The sequence below is a fragment of the Hypanus sabinus genome, chromosome 9 (assembly GCF_030144855.1).
Source record: "Hypanus sabinus isolate sHypSab1 chromosome 9, sHypSab1.hap1, whole genome shotgun sequence".
Classification (NCBI taxonomy): Eukaryota; Metazoa; Chordata; class Chondrichthyes; order Myliobatiformes; family Dasyatidae; genus Hypanus; species Hypanus sabinus.
In genome coordinates this window covers 107,193,525-107,211,733 of record NC_082714.1, presented here as the reverse complement: position 1 = coordinate 107,211,733, position 18,209 = coordinate 107,193,525, and the positions used below count along the sequence as shown (strand labels likewise).

Below are 18,209 nucleotides of genomic sequence, written 5' to 3'. Positions count from 1 at the left end.
ACTTCCCCCACTCCCAGGCCATTCTTTAAGCCCATCTATTTGACTAAGTTACTTGACACACCCATTACTTTTTTTTGCAGCCGCATCACGCATTATCTGGATCTTTGCAAAGGGGCTTGAGACACCTGTACACATTAAAGATTCAATTAAGTAACTTCAGTTTGCTGCCACTGAACTGGATGAAGCAACAATGGTTAAATGCTTGTGTCTAAAATGACATCTGGTGTTATACTGTTTCAAACTATGTCTTCTTTCTGTACTCCACAACTCTGGCTACTCTATTATCCTAGCCTCTATAGCTGTACCTTCCGCTGACTCCAGTATTTTCCTCCTTTTAGGGCCTACTTCAAGTTCATCTGTCGATCAAATTTCTGGCTGCCTTGTAGCTCCTGCTTTGACTTCAGATGCCTTTCTTGTTGTGAAATGGCTTGGGGCATTCCAAATGTAAAATGCTTTCAAGCTAAGTTATCGCCTCAGTTTTTCCAAAATCGTTATGGAGTATATTTTGTAGAGAATATTCAAAAACAGATAATTTCTGGGTAGGTAATCCTGATACTCAAGCAGTGCTTTCAAGTATTTGATGAAGCTGTTACGAGGTCCTGTCGTTGCTGACCAGTTGGACTCTTAAAAACTCACACTCGCTCCTCAATCACACTTAATTTACTTATGCACAAGAACAGCATGGCCCCTGACAACAAATTGTTCTGAAGTCTGCACAGAGGAATGCTATTTTTAGGCAGAATTGACCACTTGGTAAACTGTATGTTCAAATTCTTTACTTACTTCCATCACTATTCACAATACAAATGTTAAAAGTCAATAGAAACTACAAACTAACAACCAATGATACTTTGAAGTTAAAGTAATTGTTCCTTAGTTGGTACATTAAAGCACTTTAGCCAGTAACATACATCACTTCCAAGCTTAATACCACGAAAGATAGTGTAGATAAAAGAAATACAATGGTCATATCTTTATATGATTTTTTTTGACATACGTTCAATTTCCATTGAAAAGAACATAGCCAATTGTCTGTAGTTAAGGGGAAGGGCAAGTTAATGCACCTGAAAATGAAATATTCTGTCATCCTGTGTGGAGTGGAATGCATGGGTTTTCTCCAAGTGCTCTGGTTTCCTCCCATTGTCCAATGACATACTGGGTAGGTTAATTGGTCATTGCAAATTGTCCTGTAATTAGGATAGGGATAAAATGGGATGGTTGGGGACTGCTGAGCATTGTGGCTTAAAAGGTTGGAAGGGTCTATTCCAGATTATATTGCTAATAAATAAAATACTAACTTCAAAAACTTCTGCTTTTGTACATCTGTTTTAAATGTACATAGCTTGGATTAGTGCAAGAACAATAAACACCATTGGAAAATTAGTCCAGAGAACACAAATTCAAACTTATCTTGACTATTTGAGGATTTGATAAAAGAAAATCCATAACAAAATCCTAGTATAACCACTGTTGCAAAAACAAAAATATAACTTCGTACAGGGAACTGTGCAGAGTTACAATTTCAAAACCACCTACCTCCACAGAATCTGTGTACGGGCAGTCCAACGGTATCAGGCAGTACTAGCAGTATTCTCCAATATATAGTAAAACAGAACATCAAAGCACACCACACAAACAAAAACATTAAGTTTATTAAGAAACTGCATACAACTTCTTCTTGCACATTAGAAAATACATCAAGGATCATGTAGTGATTTTAAGGAATTATTAGCTACACAAGTAACAGCAACTCCTGGTTTAAGTGATTCAATATTGATATGTCAACCTAATCTACTGGTTACAAAGAAAATATGAGCAATATAATTCAGTATTACAAATATTAATAGTTAAACAAGTTATATACTTTTACCTGATGTTATATAGGTAATGAACGATTAAACAATCCCGTGTTTGGGACCAGCCCAAGTTTATTCTATCCTTCAGATAAGCTTAGCAAAAAAAATCTTCATGTTAAGTAATCAGGCAACTTTTCATGCATTAGAGCAAATTGAACAGCGGGCATGGATTTGTATCAGTGCTGCTGCTGTAAATAATTAGCATATTAGTTGATGAGCAATTATCTACAATATCTAAAAACCATACATTACTATTCAAAACGCTGTCAATCTTGGGCCGATTCCAGAGAGGATTTTCAGCTGTAAAACGAGTCGCATTGATATAGCACACACACACACACCTTTGAGGACATCCCAAAGCACTTTAAAGCCACTGGAGTACCTTAGATATAGTCAGTGTTTTAATATTAGAAACGCAGCAGCCAATGAGGCCAAAGCAGTGTACCACAAATTAAAAGGTGATAATCATCAGATGCTTCATTAATGGTGACTGAGGAATAATAATTAGCAAGAACACAGGGAACATACTCCCTTGCTCAGGATACGCCAGCAATTATATCCATAAGGGCAAATACAGCTCAGATTCATGAGACAGTATTTCTTCAGTACCAAGAATGCCAGCCAAGATTTCTGTGCTAGGTTGTGACACTGCAGTTAGTGCTAATCAGAAGCCGTTGCCTCTTCCGAGGAATAACCAAAAAAATCTCTGTACTAAGGCATACAGAATACCAGCACCATCTCCCTCAGCATTTCAAAAGCCCCACGTCATCACAGTAACACCAAGAAATGATAAAATGCTACTTCTTTCAGGATGAGAACTTTTTTTTGTTGACAATATGACCTTGAAAGGCACTTAGCTGGTTTAAATGAAAAGAATCAATTCTTCTGTCTAATTGTACTGAATGCATCCATTTTCTGGGAAGGAAAATAACAAATTTAGAGCATCAGCAATCAACAGTACTTTCAATATTGTCATAATCGTTGTGTGTCTGGATGTGTTGCAGGTACTATGTCAACACTGGAGCCAGAATATGTACTGTGTTGCAACATGCACCTATCTCTTGACTTGCACCCATGCTTATGTTTAGAGGCAAGGATTAATTCCTGACTGGATGAGGCTTTGGAACAGTTTCTGCTACTTGCATTCCTGGATTCCACACAGCAGTTTAAAAAAAAGTCATCACATTCTGAATGTGTTTGCTTTGCAACAGGCAAAACAAGTGCACATGATCAGTGAAAAAGTACAACAGAGGGTCCACATCTCTTCACACTGCTCCCTTGGAAAATTCTTACTAAAGCGTGGATTGGGTTGACTTGGGGAGGCAAGGTGAAATTGGAAGAGGTTTTATGAAGAGATGCTTAGGGCAATGGGGGGCGGGGATAGAGAAAGATATGCTTTGTTGTATAAACCTTCAGAGTACAAGGACATAACTTTGATAGCATTTAAACTGCATGCATAATACTGAACTGATTAAATCAGGTACATTTTTAAAATCCAATACAATGCTGCTGATGCTGAACATGAGCATGTAAACATGTTTAATTGCAAATCAAAGGTGATTTTTTATGGCAACAGCTAACTTTCCCTTCTCCCAGTGATATGATTTGAAAGAATGGATTATCTTTTCCTTCGAAATATCTATGAAAAGTTAATATCCACGACTACAAGAGCATCATATTAGGTTTCATGTTGTTTCACAATACTAGGAAGAATCAATTCTCTCAGCAACAGCTAATGTGCTGGGGAGTGTAGCAGAAATTAACCATGATTCTGCTGACCTGTTGCCTCTGATCTATTTTGCAGGCTTGGATATGGCTGAATCCCACATGGCCACAGGCAGGATGGGTGGATGGGTTGTTTGGGATATTTTTCAACTCTGTTGTCTATACATGGCCACGTGTGCTCCTGTGACAGAGACTAAGTGCCTTCCCAGATGCTCTTCCTCCATTCTGATCAGTCACAGTCTAGGGATTCCTAGTCTGTGCTGATGGGCTGCTGAGGATATTAGATTTCCACACGGAGAATTTGGGAACTCAGTAAAGTGGTTTGTTTTGGTAATCTCTTGCAGTGAAAGAGCTTGGAGTACTCAGAATCAGAGTCAAATAGCACAGAAATAGATCCTTTGGCCCATAGTGACCACACCAACCATCAAGCACCTATTCACACAAATCTTATACCAATCCTTTTATTCTCCCTAACTTCCTATCAACTCCCAACTACATTTCATCACTCACCAAATCATGAGGCAATTTGCTTTTATGGCATGGTGGGAAATCTACGCAGTCACAGGGAGAACGTGCAAATTCCACATGGACACTACCAAACGCAAAGCACAACAAGGGAAAATTCCCCAAATGTGGAAGACTTTTCTGCTAACATATTCTGTTATGTGTATATGGGAAGATGCAACTATTTCTCTGGGTTGACAGGTACTCCCACAGCTTGCAAATGGAACAGCACAAATGCTTACCTTCATTTGGGTGGCAATTTTTTAGGTTCCCATTAACAACTCTAGTAGGGACACTTAAGTCAATTTATAACCAGTCTCAACAATTTTATAGAAGTGTTGGTTAAGCAGAAGCCAGTCTCACTCTCTCACCACCACCCCTACCCCCGTCAACTGACAGCATTTGCTTCCACTGATGGAAAAAGCAGAAACAGCTAAATTTATCCTAGTTTAAATGAGTAAACAGCCAACACACTATATCCCTCTGATGCACACAAAAGAATTCCTCACAAGTAAATTTCTTTTCCATTATCCAAGTTGATGGATTACAAAGATTAGAGTCATTCTGACATCATACACATGCAGTCTTTTAAAGAGCATCTCATTACTTCCCCATTTTCCTCCATAGGCCTGTACATAGTTTCAATTGTAATGTTCTCTGCTGCACAACGGCACAAACTGTTTCTCCCTAATTACTTTACCAAATACTTTATAATAATAAAAACGTTTACCAATTCCCTTAACCTATCAACATTTACTGCAACACTTTTAGCGCTACAGCACACTGTAGAACTGTAGATCCATCTTATACTCCACAATATTGAGAAAAATCATTATCTTAGATCCATCAAGTCTATTTGAATGAAATTTTTCAGAAAGCAGAAGGAAACGTAATTTCCCCATGCGTCTGAAATTACGAGTGTTGAAGCTAACCAACTACAAAAAATGCAAGAGATTTTACCTCTGAAGCACTGATGACTAATGCATTCCAACGACAGGAATGTCTTCAGGACCTTATACCCTTGCTGCATCATATTTGCAATATACGACTGCTGTCAACATTGATTCTTTATTACCACCGGCTGAAGAAAAATACATCTCATAACTCCTGATAGAAGGACAGAAGCACAAGGAACAGAATTCAAACTGGCCCAAGAATACAAGGACTTTGAATAAAACAGCTGTCCTTTATCCCAAATCCATTATTCTAGCCAATCAACATAGTATTTCCTCATTTACTTTACATCTAAAAAACCTATTGATTTCAGCTTTAAATATAGTTAATGACAAAGCATTTCTGGTAAGAATTCCAGAGTTTCCTAGTCCCCTACACAAATTATGCATACATTATATCTGAATGGCCATCCCTTATGCCAAAATCCTGTTATTTTTCTTTCATTTTCTGGCTATTTTGATGACTTGGGTGTGCTTCTAAAAGACCTTTTGAAAATAAAACAAGCAAAAAAAAAATCATTTATGAACTCAACTTGCATCAAATTCAATTTAAACTTAATAGGTTGCAGAATTTCATGCTTAATGGGAGATGAATTGATTCAAAGTAATAATACAATCAACTCCAGATGCTAATATCTACACTTATATCTTCTCTCATTCTTCTAAAGGGAACCCAATTTTTTTGGGAGGTGGGAGGGTGTGGTTGGAATGAGATCTGTAAGTAACACAGAAAGACAAGATAGGAACACAGGGGCTATATAAATAGTGAACATAAGCTATTGGAAAAGACATACATTATAAAAGCACTAATAATTCTACAATGTACAAAAATGGTAAATTGAAACAAAAATTGAAGATTAATAATTAAAGCATCAGTCAATTAATTAATTTGGTAAACACAGTCACAGTCGAGAATCAAAACATGACAAATTTGGCACAAACTTGTAAATCAATATTAGTCTGCTGGGAAACCAATTGTCAGAAGACTCAACATTGAAGAACATTCACCATTGGAGATTGGTATCTAGAAAAAGAAGAAAATGAAGCAGGAGGAAATGTAAAATGCGACTGATGTTAGGAACAATCTGGATATCCTACTTAAACTGCTAGTTTACATAGTTACATATATGGAAAGCAGATAAAATGGACAAAGTCAGGCTTTTAACAAAATGCAGAGACATAAAAGAACAAAAGAAATAGCTCATGGAAAGATATGGTTTAGGAAGACATTTATCAGGCATGACTGAGTCTAAAAGCAGAGTGCACTTGGGAAGTGTTGTGCATTACTACTTCCTGTACCCTCAACAGCAGTTAGATCACTGAAAGCCTGCCTCAGTAATCCAATGCAAAGAGCTACCAAATAAAGTCGGAGCAATCTGTGCCAGAGGAACATACCTAATTTCACAGGGCAAGTTAGTGGATTTCTTGATGGTTATGCTGACAAGGAGGCTTCCATGATGGCCACTGCATTGCAGTCAATAATGGACTCCAATAAAATGGTCTGTGGGCAACTGGTAGCAATGATGGATGGATTAGCTTGGTCAACCTAAAAACAACTGAACCCACCTAAAATAAAAGCAGTTTGGCCAGTGTTTCTCAGTCACTAATGGACATAAGTGTTTGTACAAAGACTTCCTTGTGCTCAAACAGCTGTTTCATATACAAACACTAGCTGCCCCAAGACCAAATATCCTGGGCTCCAATTCTGAACTTGACCTGCTTTGCACAGATGGAATACCATCTTGTTGCTGTCTGAATTCTCCCTGCTAGTTAGCACATACACAAGCCAGCAAGACTCGTATGCCCCCCCCCCCCCTTGAAGTAGCCCACTCAAGGGTGATATCTGATTGATGATCAGAACAGAAAGATATGATGGCTTGCTGGAGTCAGCCTGCAGCAACCTCCAAAAACTTGTTTGCAAGGACTACTTGAATGCCAAGTAGTCCTTTATCCTAGAACTTAAGGACAATTATCCAGAATCTCCTACTGTAATTCATGGGGATGTTCTGTTTTCCCAGCAGGAAACTCCACCAGGTATGACACAAAGTGCTAAACAGGTGGGAGTGAATAGCCTTTGGAGATTTGGTATGGACTCCAAACCCCATAAAGTCTTGTAGCATCAGGTGAAACGTAGACATGGAAACTTTCCCCTGTTTGTCAACTATTGTCCTCCTTTAGCTGAAGAATTAGTGCTCATCCACATTGAGCAACACCTAGAAGAAGCAGTGTAGCAAAGGCACAGCATATTTTCTGGTGGGAATTTAAATGTCCATCATCAAGAGTGGCTTGGTAGGACCCCCAGTGATCAACCCAGAAAGATTAAACTCCCAAAATGAGTTAGTAACAGGCTGTGAATGAACCAATATAAATGATGAATCTAGTCAACCTCATCTTTAAACTACTGTGGCAGATTCATCTGTCATTATTATATACATAGTCTTTATAGGGATGAAGTCTCGTTTTCTCTGAGGACATCCTCCATCATGTTATGTAGTATTACAAGTATGAAATTATGTGGATCATTAACAGCAGCAGAAATATAACGTTGATATCCAATCAGTGAATCAACTGATTCAGTGAGCAGTACAGAATGACTTCCTATGAGCAACATCAGACATATCTAAAAAAGCAAAATGAGACTGCCACACTTGTGTGCTAAACAAAACCAACATGAAACAGACAGAGCTATGTGATCCTGCAAGCAATAGATGGCGTCAAAGGCCTACAGTCCTATCATTCTGGGTAAATAACACAGGGAAGTGGTTTCCAGAAGATCCCAAACATCAAAGGTGGCTGGACCCAGCATGCAAGTACTAATGGCAAGATTGAAGAGTTTGCAACCATGTTCAGTTATATGTCCCAAGAGACGCCCCTTCATAGCTTCCTTTTGAGATCTGCAATATCAGAAAGCCAGTTTCCAGCCGATTCAATTCTACTCATAAGATTTCAAAAACAGCTGAGAGCATTGGGTACAACAAAGGCTATGGGTGCAGACAACAGATTTTGAAGACCTCCACTCCAGAACTAGCTGTACCTCTAGCAAAGCCAATCCAATGCAATAAGAAGCAACATCTACTCAACAATGTGAAAAAATGGTCAAGTTCATAAAATGCAGAACACATCCAATTCAACAATCTATCACTCAGTCTGCTCTCACTCAAAGTGGTGGAAGCCATCGTTTGCAACGTTTTCCGGAAGCACTTTCAACATCAACACATCCCACTGGGATTGTCCTTTTTGGCTTAGCAACATAAAAAGTAGTGCTTGCTCATAAGAGGAAGCTAGAATAGATGAGGCAAAGAGGAAAAGTGAATCTCAAAAATCAAGAATCACTGATGGTTCAGTATCCTTAAACATCTAAAAAGTAACTTTCAAGCCGAGATTGGTCTCATCAGTTACCTCCATACACAACACTAAAAACTGGATGTCATGTTCTTCCTCAAGAATGAGTGACAAATGACAACAGTCATCAATAACCTGCCCAGTTTGGGTAACACCAGGATCTCTCATCTGCTGAGCTTTGTCCAAACATGAGCTGAATTCTAGAGACAAGGTGAGAGCAACTACCCCCATCACTGAGATGGACAGATGTTTGACACTGAAATAACGAAGTATCAAGGGGACAATACTCAATGGGTAGAACCACACCACTACAAAGGAAGATGGTTGCAGATACAGGCTGAAACTCCAATGCAGTCATACTGCAAAAGTGCCAGTAGTGTCCTTCAGATTAAAGTAGCCATTGATAGTTTCTAATACGTAATTGTTCATGGGATGGAGGTAAGAGTGAAAATTTTTCCAAAATTTTGGTAGACAATTATTCCTCAATCTAGATCTTAAAGCACTTATCTGTTTTTATAGCAGATTACTGCAAATTGACTATCATATGGTTGACACTTCATAGTACTTGCGAGTCTCCCTGCGACATACCGAGATCTTTAAAGGCACGATCAAGATCCTTATTTCTAAGGCTGATTTGAGATACCAAGTCAGACCACATATACCTAACCTACAAAATGTTACTGAATTGTATCCCATATGGTTACACAGACTGTAGCAGAAACTGAACTGGGAAAACCATGTAAGCAGTTCCTCTTGTGTGAATGCAGAAAAGACTCCACAGGACAGAACTGTGGCTGTCGACATTAATTTTTGCCTTCATATTCTCATCAAAATGCAGCTGGTGGAAGCAACATTTTAATGCCTGGGCTCACCTACTCCCCTGTGTACTGCTTTCCATCTCCCTCTACATACGACAGTCCCTACTGCGAGCTTCTAATAAACATGTTTACTGTATGGCATACAAGTTTGTTAACAGAAGAAAAAATCCACACTTAAATGTTAAATGGCAGTCAGGGTGGGCTACTTTCAGTTAAGCTAACCTATATCGACCTCCAGCTAATAGGAGAGATTATAATCTTTAATGCAATAGCAGATTTCTCAACCGTTTTGAATCTTCTGTGTGAGGCTTAAGTTACTTACATAAATAGGACCTGTAGATTTTAAAAACCATACACAGCTTGGAAACAAAAACACATCAATAAATCTGGTGGAATATGCTGAAAGGCCAGACAATGGAAAGAATATTGCGATTAACCTTCAGAAACCCCTTCATCACTAAGTTGCCTGTGGGCAACTCCAATTAAATGGTACTGAAATGCTCTTCTGAAGAGCACAAAACCAAGAATTATTCATTCAATTGTGTCTAAATTGATTTGGATTCTTCCATAATGGAAGTGCTTTGCTGACATTACTATATTAAATGGAGTTCACCAGTTGAAGATGTACAATCCTTTCACCTTTACGGCACTTGTTAACAACAACAAACAAAATAGGTTAAGTACCAAGTCCTGTAAGCTCTGGCTATTTGGTAGTTCATTCTTTTAGTAAGTGGTGAAATCAGGCTAGTGTTAATATGGCAGTTCCCTTAAGACTCTCAGTACTAGTGCTTTAATTTATACTTGTTAAAACTCATGTAAGATCCGGTTAAGCAAGTGTGGTTTGTAAATACCTTTATACCCAAGTTAGACAGCAGAAACAAAATGCACCATTTACTCGGTTACTTCTGTTAGATTCCAGCCCAAGAACACAATCATTTGAGGGAACTACTTTTAGAATTTGTGCTAACTTCTTAAACAAAAAGCATTCTTTTCTTCAATATCAATTAGAATCTTTTGTCACTGGACTTTAGAATCAAGGATGCCCTGAACATACATTAGCATGTAGGTATTATGTGTATATTGCAGCTGTTGCCACTATTAGCCAGCAAATCCTACTTTGAACATGCTTTATCTTGCTCAGGTACAGTTTCATGGAGCCAACCAACTATTATTCATACATAAGGCTTTGTGGAGTTTTTGACCATAAGTAGAGATTCAACATGTCCTCAGCTGTCACTTATGTGCATACATAATTAGCAGACAGTCAGCAGATGAGTGAATTAGGAAGATGAATGGTAGGTTCTTCTTAGTCAATCTTAGAATCCCTTACTCACCGCAGAGTATGTAATGGTAGAGGTTGGTGATCAAACCTGACACCAGACAGATGAATAACAGATTAAACCTGGTTTCTATCAAATATGGATTTAAAGCCATTCTCAATTTTTTCCCCCCAAATACCACACAAACAGCAGTAACCAGTTTAACCCAGATAGCGTTAATATTTGCACATGGTAACAGTACCAGAGGGAATTCGAGGTTTTTGGATCCTGTCACTCCCAAGTGTACTCTGCAGACTGAACTGCCGTTTTACTCAGGGATCAGGTTCTTCTTTTATTGTGAGATTTGAAGCAGTTATATGAACAAAATATTTCCATACGTATTAATGACAGAACTACTTCAGACTGTTCCACCAAGGCAGAGAACTGCAAAGTGCATTTTCAATGAAGTCTGATTCTTTGTTAGAAAACAATCTAAACTAAAAAAGTGCTTCTGTTTCCCTTTGTTGTGTATTACCTTAATCTATTTACATGAAAAGGAAAATTAAAATGGTTTTCCTTTGCACCTCTGCATCAGACAGCTCCAGGTCACAATTTAAGCATTCCCTGGTCAATGGCTTTTCTGCTCTCGGGCACACTGTTGAGAAAAACACAAGCAGTTGACAAGGTGCCGGTCAAGGTGTTGCATAAAGCACTTTTGTGGAAGAATGAGACAATATAATGAGCAGTGGTTATTCTTCCATTGAGGATAGCACAGCAAAAAGGCTGTATGCTAGAGCAACGTTTTTACAGGGATCCTTCAATCTTCTGGCATGCACATGCCAAGTCAGTCTGAGCTTCCAGGATGGTCAACAACAACTGTGTTTTCTGTCAGAAGGAGGTCTCCTCAACTTGAATCCTTTATTGTTTGTTCCTTGATTGACAGCTGTTGAAGGAATCCGGCGACCTAAAAGGAGAGGAGTGAAAAAGTCAAAGTAACTTAAGACTCTAAAAAATAATTTGTTTAAAATTTCAGAGCTTTCACTTTCAATATATAAAAAATTAGAATGTTACTTTTTGCCAAATGATAGTAGAAACAGATATGTACTGCCTAACCTAGGACAAGATTATAGTTTTCAAGCATCCATTATAGCTAATGTAACAAAATTCCAGCAACTTACTGTGAGAAGCTTGTGGAAGGCTACCCAAAATGTTTGACCCAAGTTAAACAATTTAAAGGCAATGCTACCAAATACTAACAAAGTGTATGTTAGCTTCTGACCCACTGGCGAAGTGATGAAAGAAATAAATCATTCTCTCTACTATTATTCTGACATTTCACATTCTTAAAATAATGACTTAAGATAGGGAATGTTTTCTAGGATTAAATGTCAGGAATTGTGAAATTGTTTAAATGTATTTGGCTAAGGTGTATGTAAACTTCTGACTCCAAATGTAATGCTGAAGCTTTATAAGGCATTAGTCAGACTGCACTTCGAACAGAGAGCAATTTTGGGTCCTTTATCTAAGGAAAAATGTGCTGACATTGGAGAGGGTCTAGAGGAGGTTCATGAGAATGATTCTGGAATGAAAGGGTTATCATAGGAGGAGCTTTTGATGGCCTGTACTCACTGGAGTTTAGAAGAATGAAAGGAAACATCATCGAATATTGAAAAGCCTTGACAGAGTGAATGCGGAGAGGATGTTTCCTATAGTAGGGAAATCTATGACCAGAGGGCACAGCTGCAGAATTAAAGGATGTTCCTTTAGAACAGAGGTGAGGAATAATCGCTTTAGCCAGAGGCCAAGTCAAAGTAAAGGCTGATAAATTCTTGATTAGTAAAGATATCAAAGATTATGTGGAGAAGGCAGGAGAATGGGGTTAAGAGGGATAATAAATCAGGCATGACTGAATGGTGAAGCAGACTCAATAGGCCACATGGCTTAATTCTGCTTCTAAGTCTTAAATCTTAAAAAGCAGGATCGATTCCTGGAACAGCAAGTTTATTCTAGGGGTGGGGAATAAGCAGACTGGGCTTGTACTCCTATTCATTTATTTCACTGAACCACTCAAAATTTGAATCTAGCTTGACAAGGTGGATAGTAGAGTTGAAGCGTCCCCTAGTCAGATCATCCAGAACCAGCAGCCACTCTCACAATAAGATTTGAAGAAAATAAATTTCTTAATCCACAAAGTGATGAAATTTTGTAGTTCTCTACCCAAGCAGAGTGAAAATTCAATTATTGAACATATTCAAAGGACATTTTGATATTTAGGAAACTGTGGGAAGATAGTGTTATAGCAGGGAAATACCTCCGAAGGAAAAGATCAACCCAATTTGACTGAATGGCAGAACAGGGATGAAGGACTATGATGCTTCCTCTTTTCTCCATTTCTTATGCCTGCTATGTTTCAGTCCTTGTGATAAGACAGGATGGAAATCCAGGGTGCCCAAATACTTCTTAAACAATAAATTAGTGAATACTGCAATTAACTGAGACTCACTGATTTCTGCAAAAAGTTCATTGATGTTAATTGCATTTTTGGCACTGGTCTCCACAAAGACTGCATGGATGGAATCTGCATAGTCCTTGGCATCCTTTTCAAGTACTTCCCTGCAATAAAAAACAAGTTGTGCTCGAGTTGTTCAATTCAGGAAAAATCTGCTCTGACAGGATTGATATAAGATATTGTCTATATAACATATAGACCTCCACTTTCTACACTTAGCTTACTGAAATAAGAATTAAATCTGACACCTGGCTTGTGGCTTTTGGGAGCCATTGAGATGGAAGTTTCCAGCTGCTAATAAAGAATCATATGGAAAACCAAAATTATTAATGGGTGCTCTCCCGTATTTAGTTTTAACACTGCAAACACTGACCCTTTTCCCCAGAGGGCCAAGAACAAAGTTGCACTTCCACAGTAAAGTACATTACATACTAAACTGTAGTAAGATCTGAATGGGCAAAAGCCAACTCATGCTTTATCCTACACCACAGCATGCAGAATAACCAGTAAATGAATCCTGGGCAAAGTCAGAAGAGGCTGAAAATTCACAACGGATAGTATTTCAAATGTTAACATTATTATACCTAATATTTCTGACAAACTGTTTGCATTGCTTTTCTATAACTGATAGCTATTAGATTACAAATGGAATTCTGCAATTTTCAATTCAAGGTATTTAGTGGAAAAGTTTTCAAAATAATAGAGCAAGGAGTATCCATGAAGATTCATCAACGGAAAGCAAATAGCATCATATTAAATAGTGTAAATATTTAAAAAGAAAAGCCCGTTTTGTTTTATATATTAGTTAAGAGGCAACACAATCTCTGTAAATCCCTAACTCTAACATTACACCCACATCAAGAAATGAGATAATAGACAACAGGTGCAGAAGTAGACCATCTGGCCCTTCGAGCCTGCACCGCCATTCTGAGATCATGGCTGATCATCTACTATCAATACCCGGTTCCTGCCTTGTCCCCATATCCCTTGATTCCCTATCCATAAGATACCTATCTAGCTCCTTCTTGAAAGCATCCAGAGAATTGGCCTCCACTGCCTTCCGAGGCAGTGCATTCCAGACACCCACAACTCTCTGGGAGAAGTAGTTTTTCCTTAACTCTGTCCTAAATGACCTACCCCTTATTCTCAAACCATGCCCTCTGGTACTGGACTCTCCCAGCATCTGGAACATATTTCCTGCCTCTATCTTGTCCAATCCTTTAATAATCTTATATGTTGCAATCAGATTCCCTCTCAATCTCCTTAATTCCAGCGTGTACAAGCCCAGTCTCTCTAACCTCTCTGCGTAAGACAGTCCGGACATCCCAGGAATTAACCTTGTGAATCTACGCTGCACTTCCTCTACAGCCAGGATGTCCTTCCTTAACCCTGGAGACCTAAACTGTACACAATACTCCAGATGTGGTCTCACCAGGGCCCTGTACAGATGCAAAAGGATTTCCTTGCTCTTGTATTCAATTCCCTTTGTAATAAAGGCCAACATTCCATTTGCTTTCTTCACTGCCTGCTGCACTTGCTCATTCACCTTCAGTGACTGATGAACAAGGACTCCTAGATCTCTTTGTATTTCTCCCTTACTTAACTCTACACTGTTCAGATAATAATCTGCCTTCCTGTTCTTACTCCCAAAGTGGATAACCTCACACTTATTCACATTAAACATCACCTGCCAAGTATCTGCCCACTCACCCAGCCTATCCGTCACCCTGAATTCTCCTAAAATCCTCATCACATGTCACACTGCCACCCAGCTTAGTATCATCAGCAAACTTGCTGATGTTATTCTCAATGCCTTCATCTAAATCGTTGATGTAAATCGTAAACAGCTGTGGTCCCAAAACCGAGCCCTGTGGCACCCCATTAGTCACCACCAGCCATTCCGAGAAACACCCATTCACTGCTACCCTTTGCCTTCTATCTGCCAACCAGTTTTCTATCCATGTCAATATCTTCCCCCTAATGCCATGAGCTCTGATTTTACCCACCAATCTCCTATGTGGGACCTTATCAAATGCCTTCTGAAAATCGAGGTACACTACATCCACTGGATCTCCCTTGTCTAACTCCCTGGTTACATCCTCGAAAAACTCCAACAGATTAGTCAAGCATGATTTGCCCTTGGTAAATCCATGATGGCTCAGCCCAATCCAATCACTGCTATCAAGATATGCCAATATTTCATCTTTAATAATGGACTCTAGCATCTTCCCCACTACTGATGTTAGGCTGACAGGACGATAGTTCTCTGTTTTCTCCCTCCCTCCTTTCTTAAAAAGTGGGATAACATTAGCCATTCTCCAATCCTCAGGAACTGATCCTGAATCTAAGGAACATTGGAAAATGATTACCAATGCATCCGCAATTTCCAGAGCCACCTCCTTTAGTACCCTAGGATGCAGGCCATCTGGACCTGGGGATTTGTTAGCCTTCAGTCCGATCAGTCTACTCATCACCGTTTCCTTCCTAATGTCAATCTGTTTTATTTCCTCTGTTAACCTATGTCCTTGGCCCATCCATACATCTGGGAGATTGCTTGTGTCTTCCCCAGTGAAGACAGATCTAAAGTACTTATTAAATTCTTCTGCCACTTCTCTGTTTCCCATACCAATTTCACCCAATTCATTCTTCAAGGGCCCAGCATTGTTCTTAACTATCTTCTTTCTCTTCATATACCTAAAAAAGCTTTTGCTATCCTCCTTTATATTCCTGGCTAGCTTGTGTTCTTACCTCATTTTTTCTCCCCGTATTGCCTTTTTAGTTAAGTTCTGTTGTTCCTTAAAAACTTCCCAATCATCTGTCCTCCCACTCACCTTAGCTCTGTCATACTTTTTTTAAAAAATGCTATGCAACCTCTGACTTCCTTTGTCAACCACTGTGGCCCCTTTCCCCCCTTTGAATTCTTCCTTCTCCGGGGGATGAACTGATTTTTCACCTTGTGCATTATTCCCAAGAATACCTGCCATTGTTGTCCCACTGTGTTTTCTGCTAGGATATCTGTCCATTTAACTTTGGCCAGCTCCTCCCTCATGGCTCTATAGTCTCCTTTGTTCAACTGCAACACTGACACCTCCGATCTGCCCTTATCCTTCTCAAATTGCAGATAAAAACTTATCATATTATGGTCACTACCTCCTAATGGCTCCTTTACTTCAAGATCGCTTATCAAATCCTGTTCATTACACAACACTAAATCCAGTATAGCCTTGTCCCTGGTCGGCTCTCGTACAAGCTGTTCCAAGAATGCATCTTGTAGGCACTCTACAAACTCCCTATCCTGGGGTCCAGCACCAACCTGATTCTCCCAGTTCACCTGCATGTTGAAATCTCCCATAACTACTGCGACATTACCTTTGCCACATGCCAATGTTAACTCCCTAGTCAACTAGCACCCAATATCCATGCTACTTTTGGGGGCCTGTAGAAAACACCCATTAGGGTATTTTTGCCCTTACTGTTCCTCACTTCTATCCACACAGACTCTACTTCTCCTGATTCTATGTCCCCCCCTTGCAAAGGTCTGAATTTATAAAAAGGTAACCTTGAAAAATCAGTGCAGAACAAAACTGAACTCGATCAACATGCACAGAATAAAGGTCAGGTCTGTTTAAGTAAGGTTGATGGATAAGGATGGTAAGGCAACCTTGGATGTCAGATTCAGATTTATTTATTGTAAACCTGTCTACATAGATATATACAGTGAAATGTGCTTAGTTTTAAGGATATGTTGGAGCATCCTACAAGTATGGCTACACATTCCAGTGCCAACATAGCATGTCCACGATGTTTAGCAGAAAGGCATAAAACATGATATAATAACAACAGAAAAACAAGCCCCTTTCCCACCCTCCCACTCATACACAAACAGGCCTTAAACTCCAGGAACAGCCACCTCTAGTCCTTTGTCCTGGATTCTTAGACCGGGCTTTCAACATCTAGTCCCTTGTCTAGACTTGCAGACATCAGGCTTTTGACCTTTGCACAAGCCGATCCAGGGGTTCAACTTTCAGGCCTCTACCTCTGGACTTTGACCTTTAGTTTTGCCCTCTGGACTTCGCTGACATCTCAGTATTGACAACAAGACTTGTGAATCATTGATTTGATCTTTGGGTCTTGACCTCTGGATTGGAACCTAGCTCTGATCTCAGTAAACTAGAGTGTCACTGGACCTTGTGACTACTGCCCATACACACCTCCAACCCAGAACTTGCCAATCCAACTGGTCTCTTCAGTGCCTGGCGACCCAACCTGAGGGATTGACCCCCCATCCTGACGACCTTTGGTCATGGAGCCCTCCAACTTAAGTTTGAATACACAATTTTTGATTAGGACACATGGATAACAGAGCAACTATCTACCATCACCAGTTACTACAACAATACAGAGATTGCCCAAAAACAAACCTTCATGAAGATCCGCTGGTCAAATTACGTGACCTTGGCTTGCTGAGGGGAACGGGCCTACAATCCTCGGACTCGCCTGATGCTGGTAGCTGGAGATGGAGACATCGTAAGTGATGAGCGAGGAAGCGGAAACGAGGCAAGCTGGCAGGGGTCCGTGCCAGGCAAAAAGCAAACCCTAGCCGGCTGGCTCTCCCGTCTATTCTACTCTCCAGTGTCTGCTCCCTGGACAATAAAATGGACTACATCTGACTCCAACGAAATACTCGGCCAGAGTACAGAGTCTGCTCTGCGTACGTTTTTATAGAAACACGGCTCACTGGTGGAATTTCGGATGCCGCCGTTCAGCTGGACAGGGTCGCCTTGTTTCGTGTGGACAGGGATGCAGCTCTCTCTGGTAAGACTTGCGGTGGTGGTGTGTGTATTTACATCAATACGGAATGGTGTAAGAACTCTGTGCTGATTTCCAGACACTGCTCATCGCTAGTGGAATTTGTGGCTGTTAGATGCAGATCATTTTATTTGTCACGGGAATTCACCGCTGTCCTTATATTCGGTGTCTACATTCCCCCCAGCGCTAATGCTAAGGAGGCGCTCTGTGAACTGTACGGGGTTATTAGTGAACTGCAGAACGCACACCCTGAAGGACTGTTTATTTTTGCCGGTGATTTTAACCACGTGAACCTTAAGTCAGTGCTCCCCAAATTCCATCATTATGTGGACTTTGCAAAGAGGGGGAGAACATGTTGGACCTAGTTTATATAAACATCCCCAACATGTACCCAGCAGAGCCTGGCCTCCACCTTGGTTACTCAGACCACATCT

At 39.8% G+C, this 18,209-nt stretch overlaps 1 protein-coding gene across 1 annotated transcript in view; it reads right to left on the bottom strand.

Annotated features, from left to right (window-relative positions):
- Positions 1–1,634: 1,634 nt before the first annotated feature.
- Positions 1,635–18,209, bottom strand: part of rab22a (RAB22A, member RAS oncogene family) — a 63,596-nt gene continuing 47,021 nt past the window's right edge. The window contains exons 6-7 of the mRNA XM_059980374.1: positions 12,961–13,070; positions 1,635–11,421 (exon numbers count right to left, since the gene is read on the bottom strand). Coding sequence (XP_059836357.1) covers positions 11,324–11,421; positions 12,961–13,070 — 208 coding nt within the window. The 3' untranslated portion in view covers positions 1,635–11,323. The remainder of the gene's footprint in view (positions 11,422–12,960; positions 13,071–18,209) is intronic.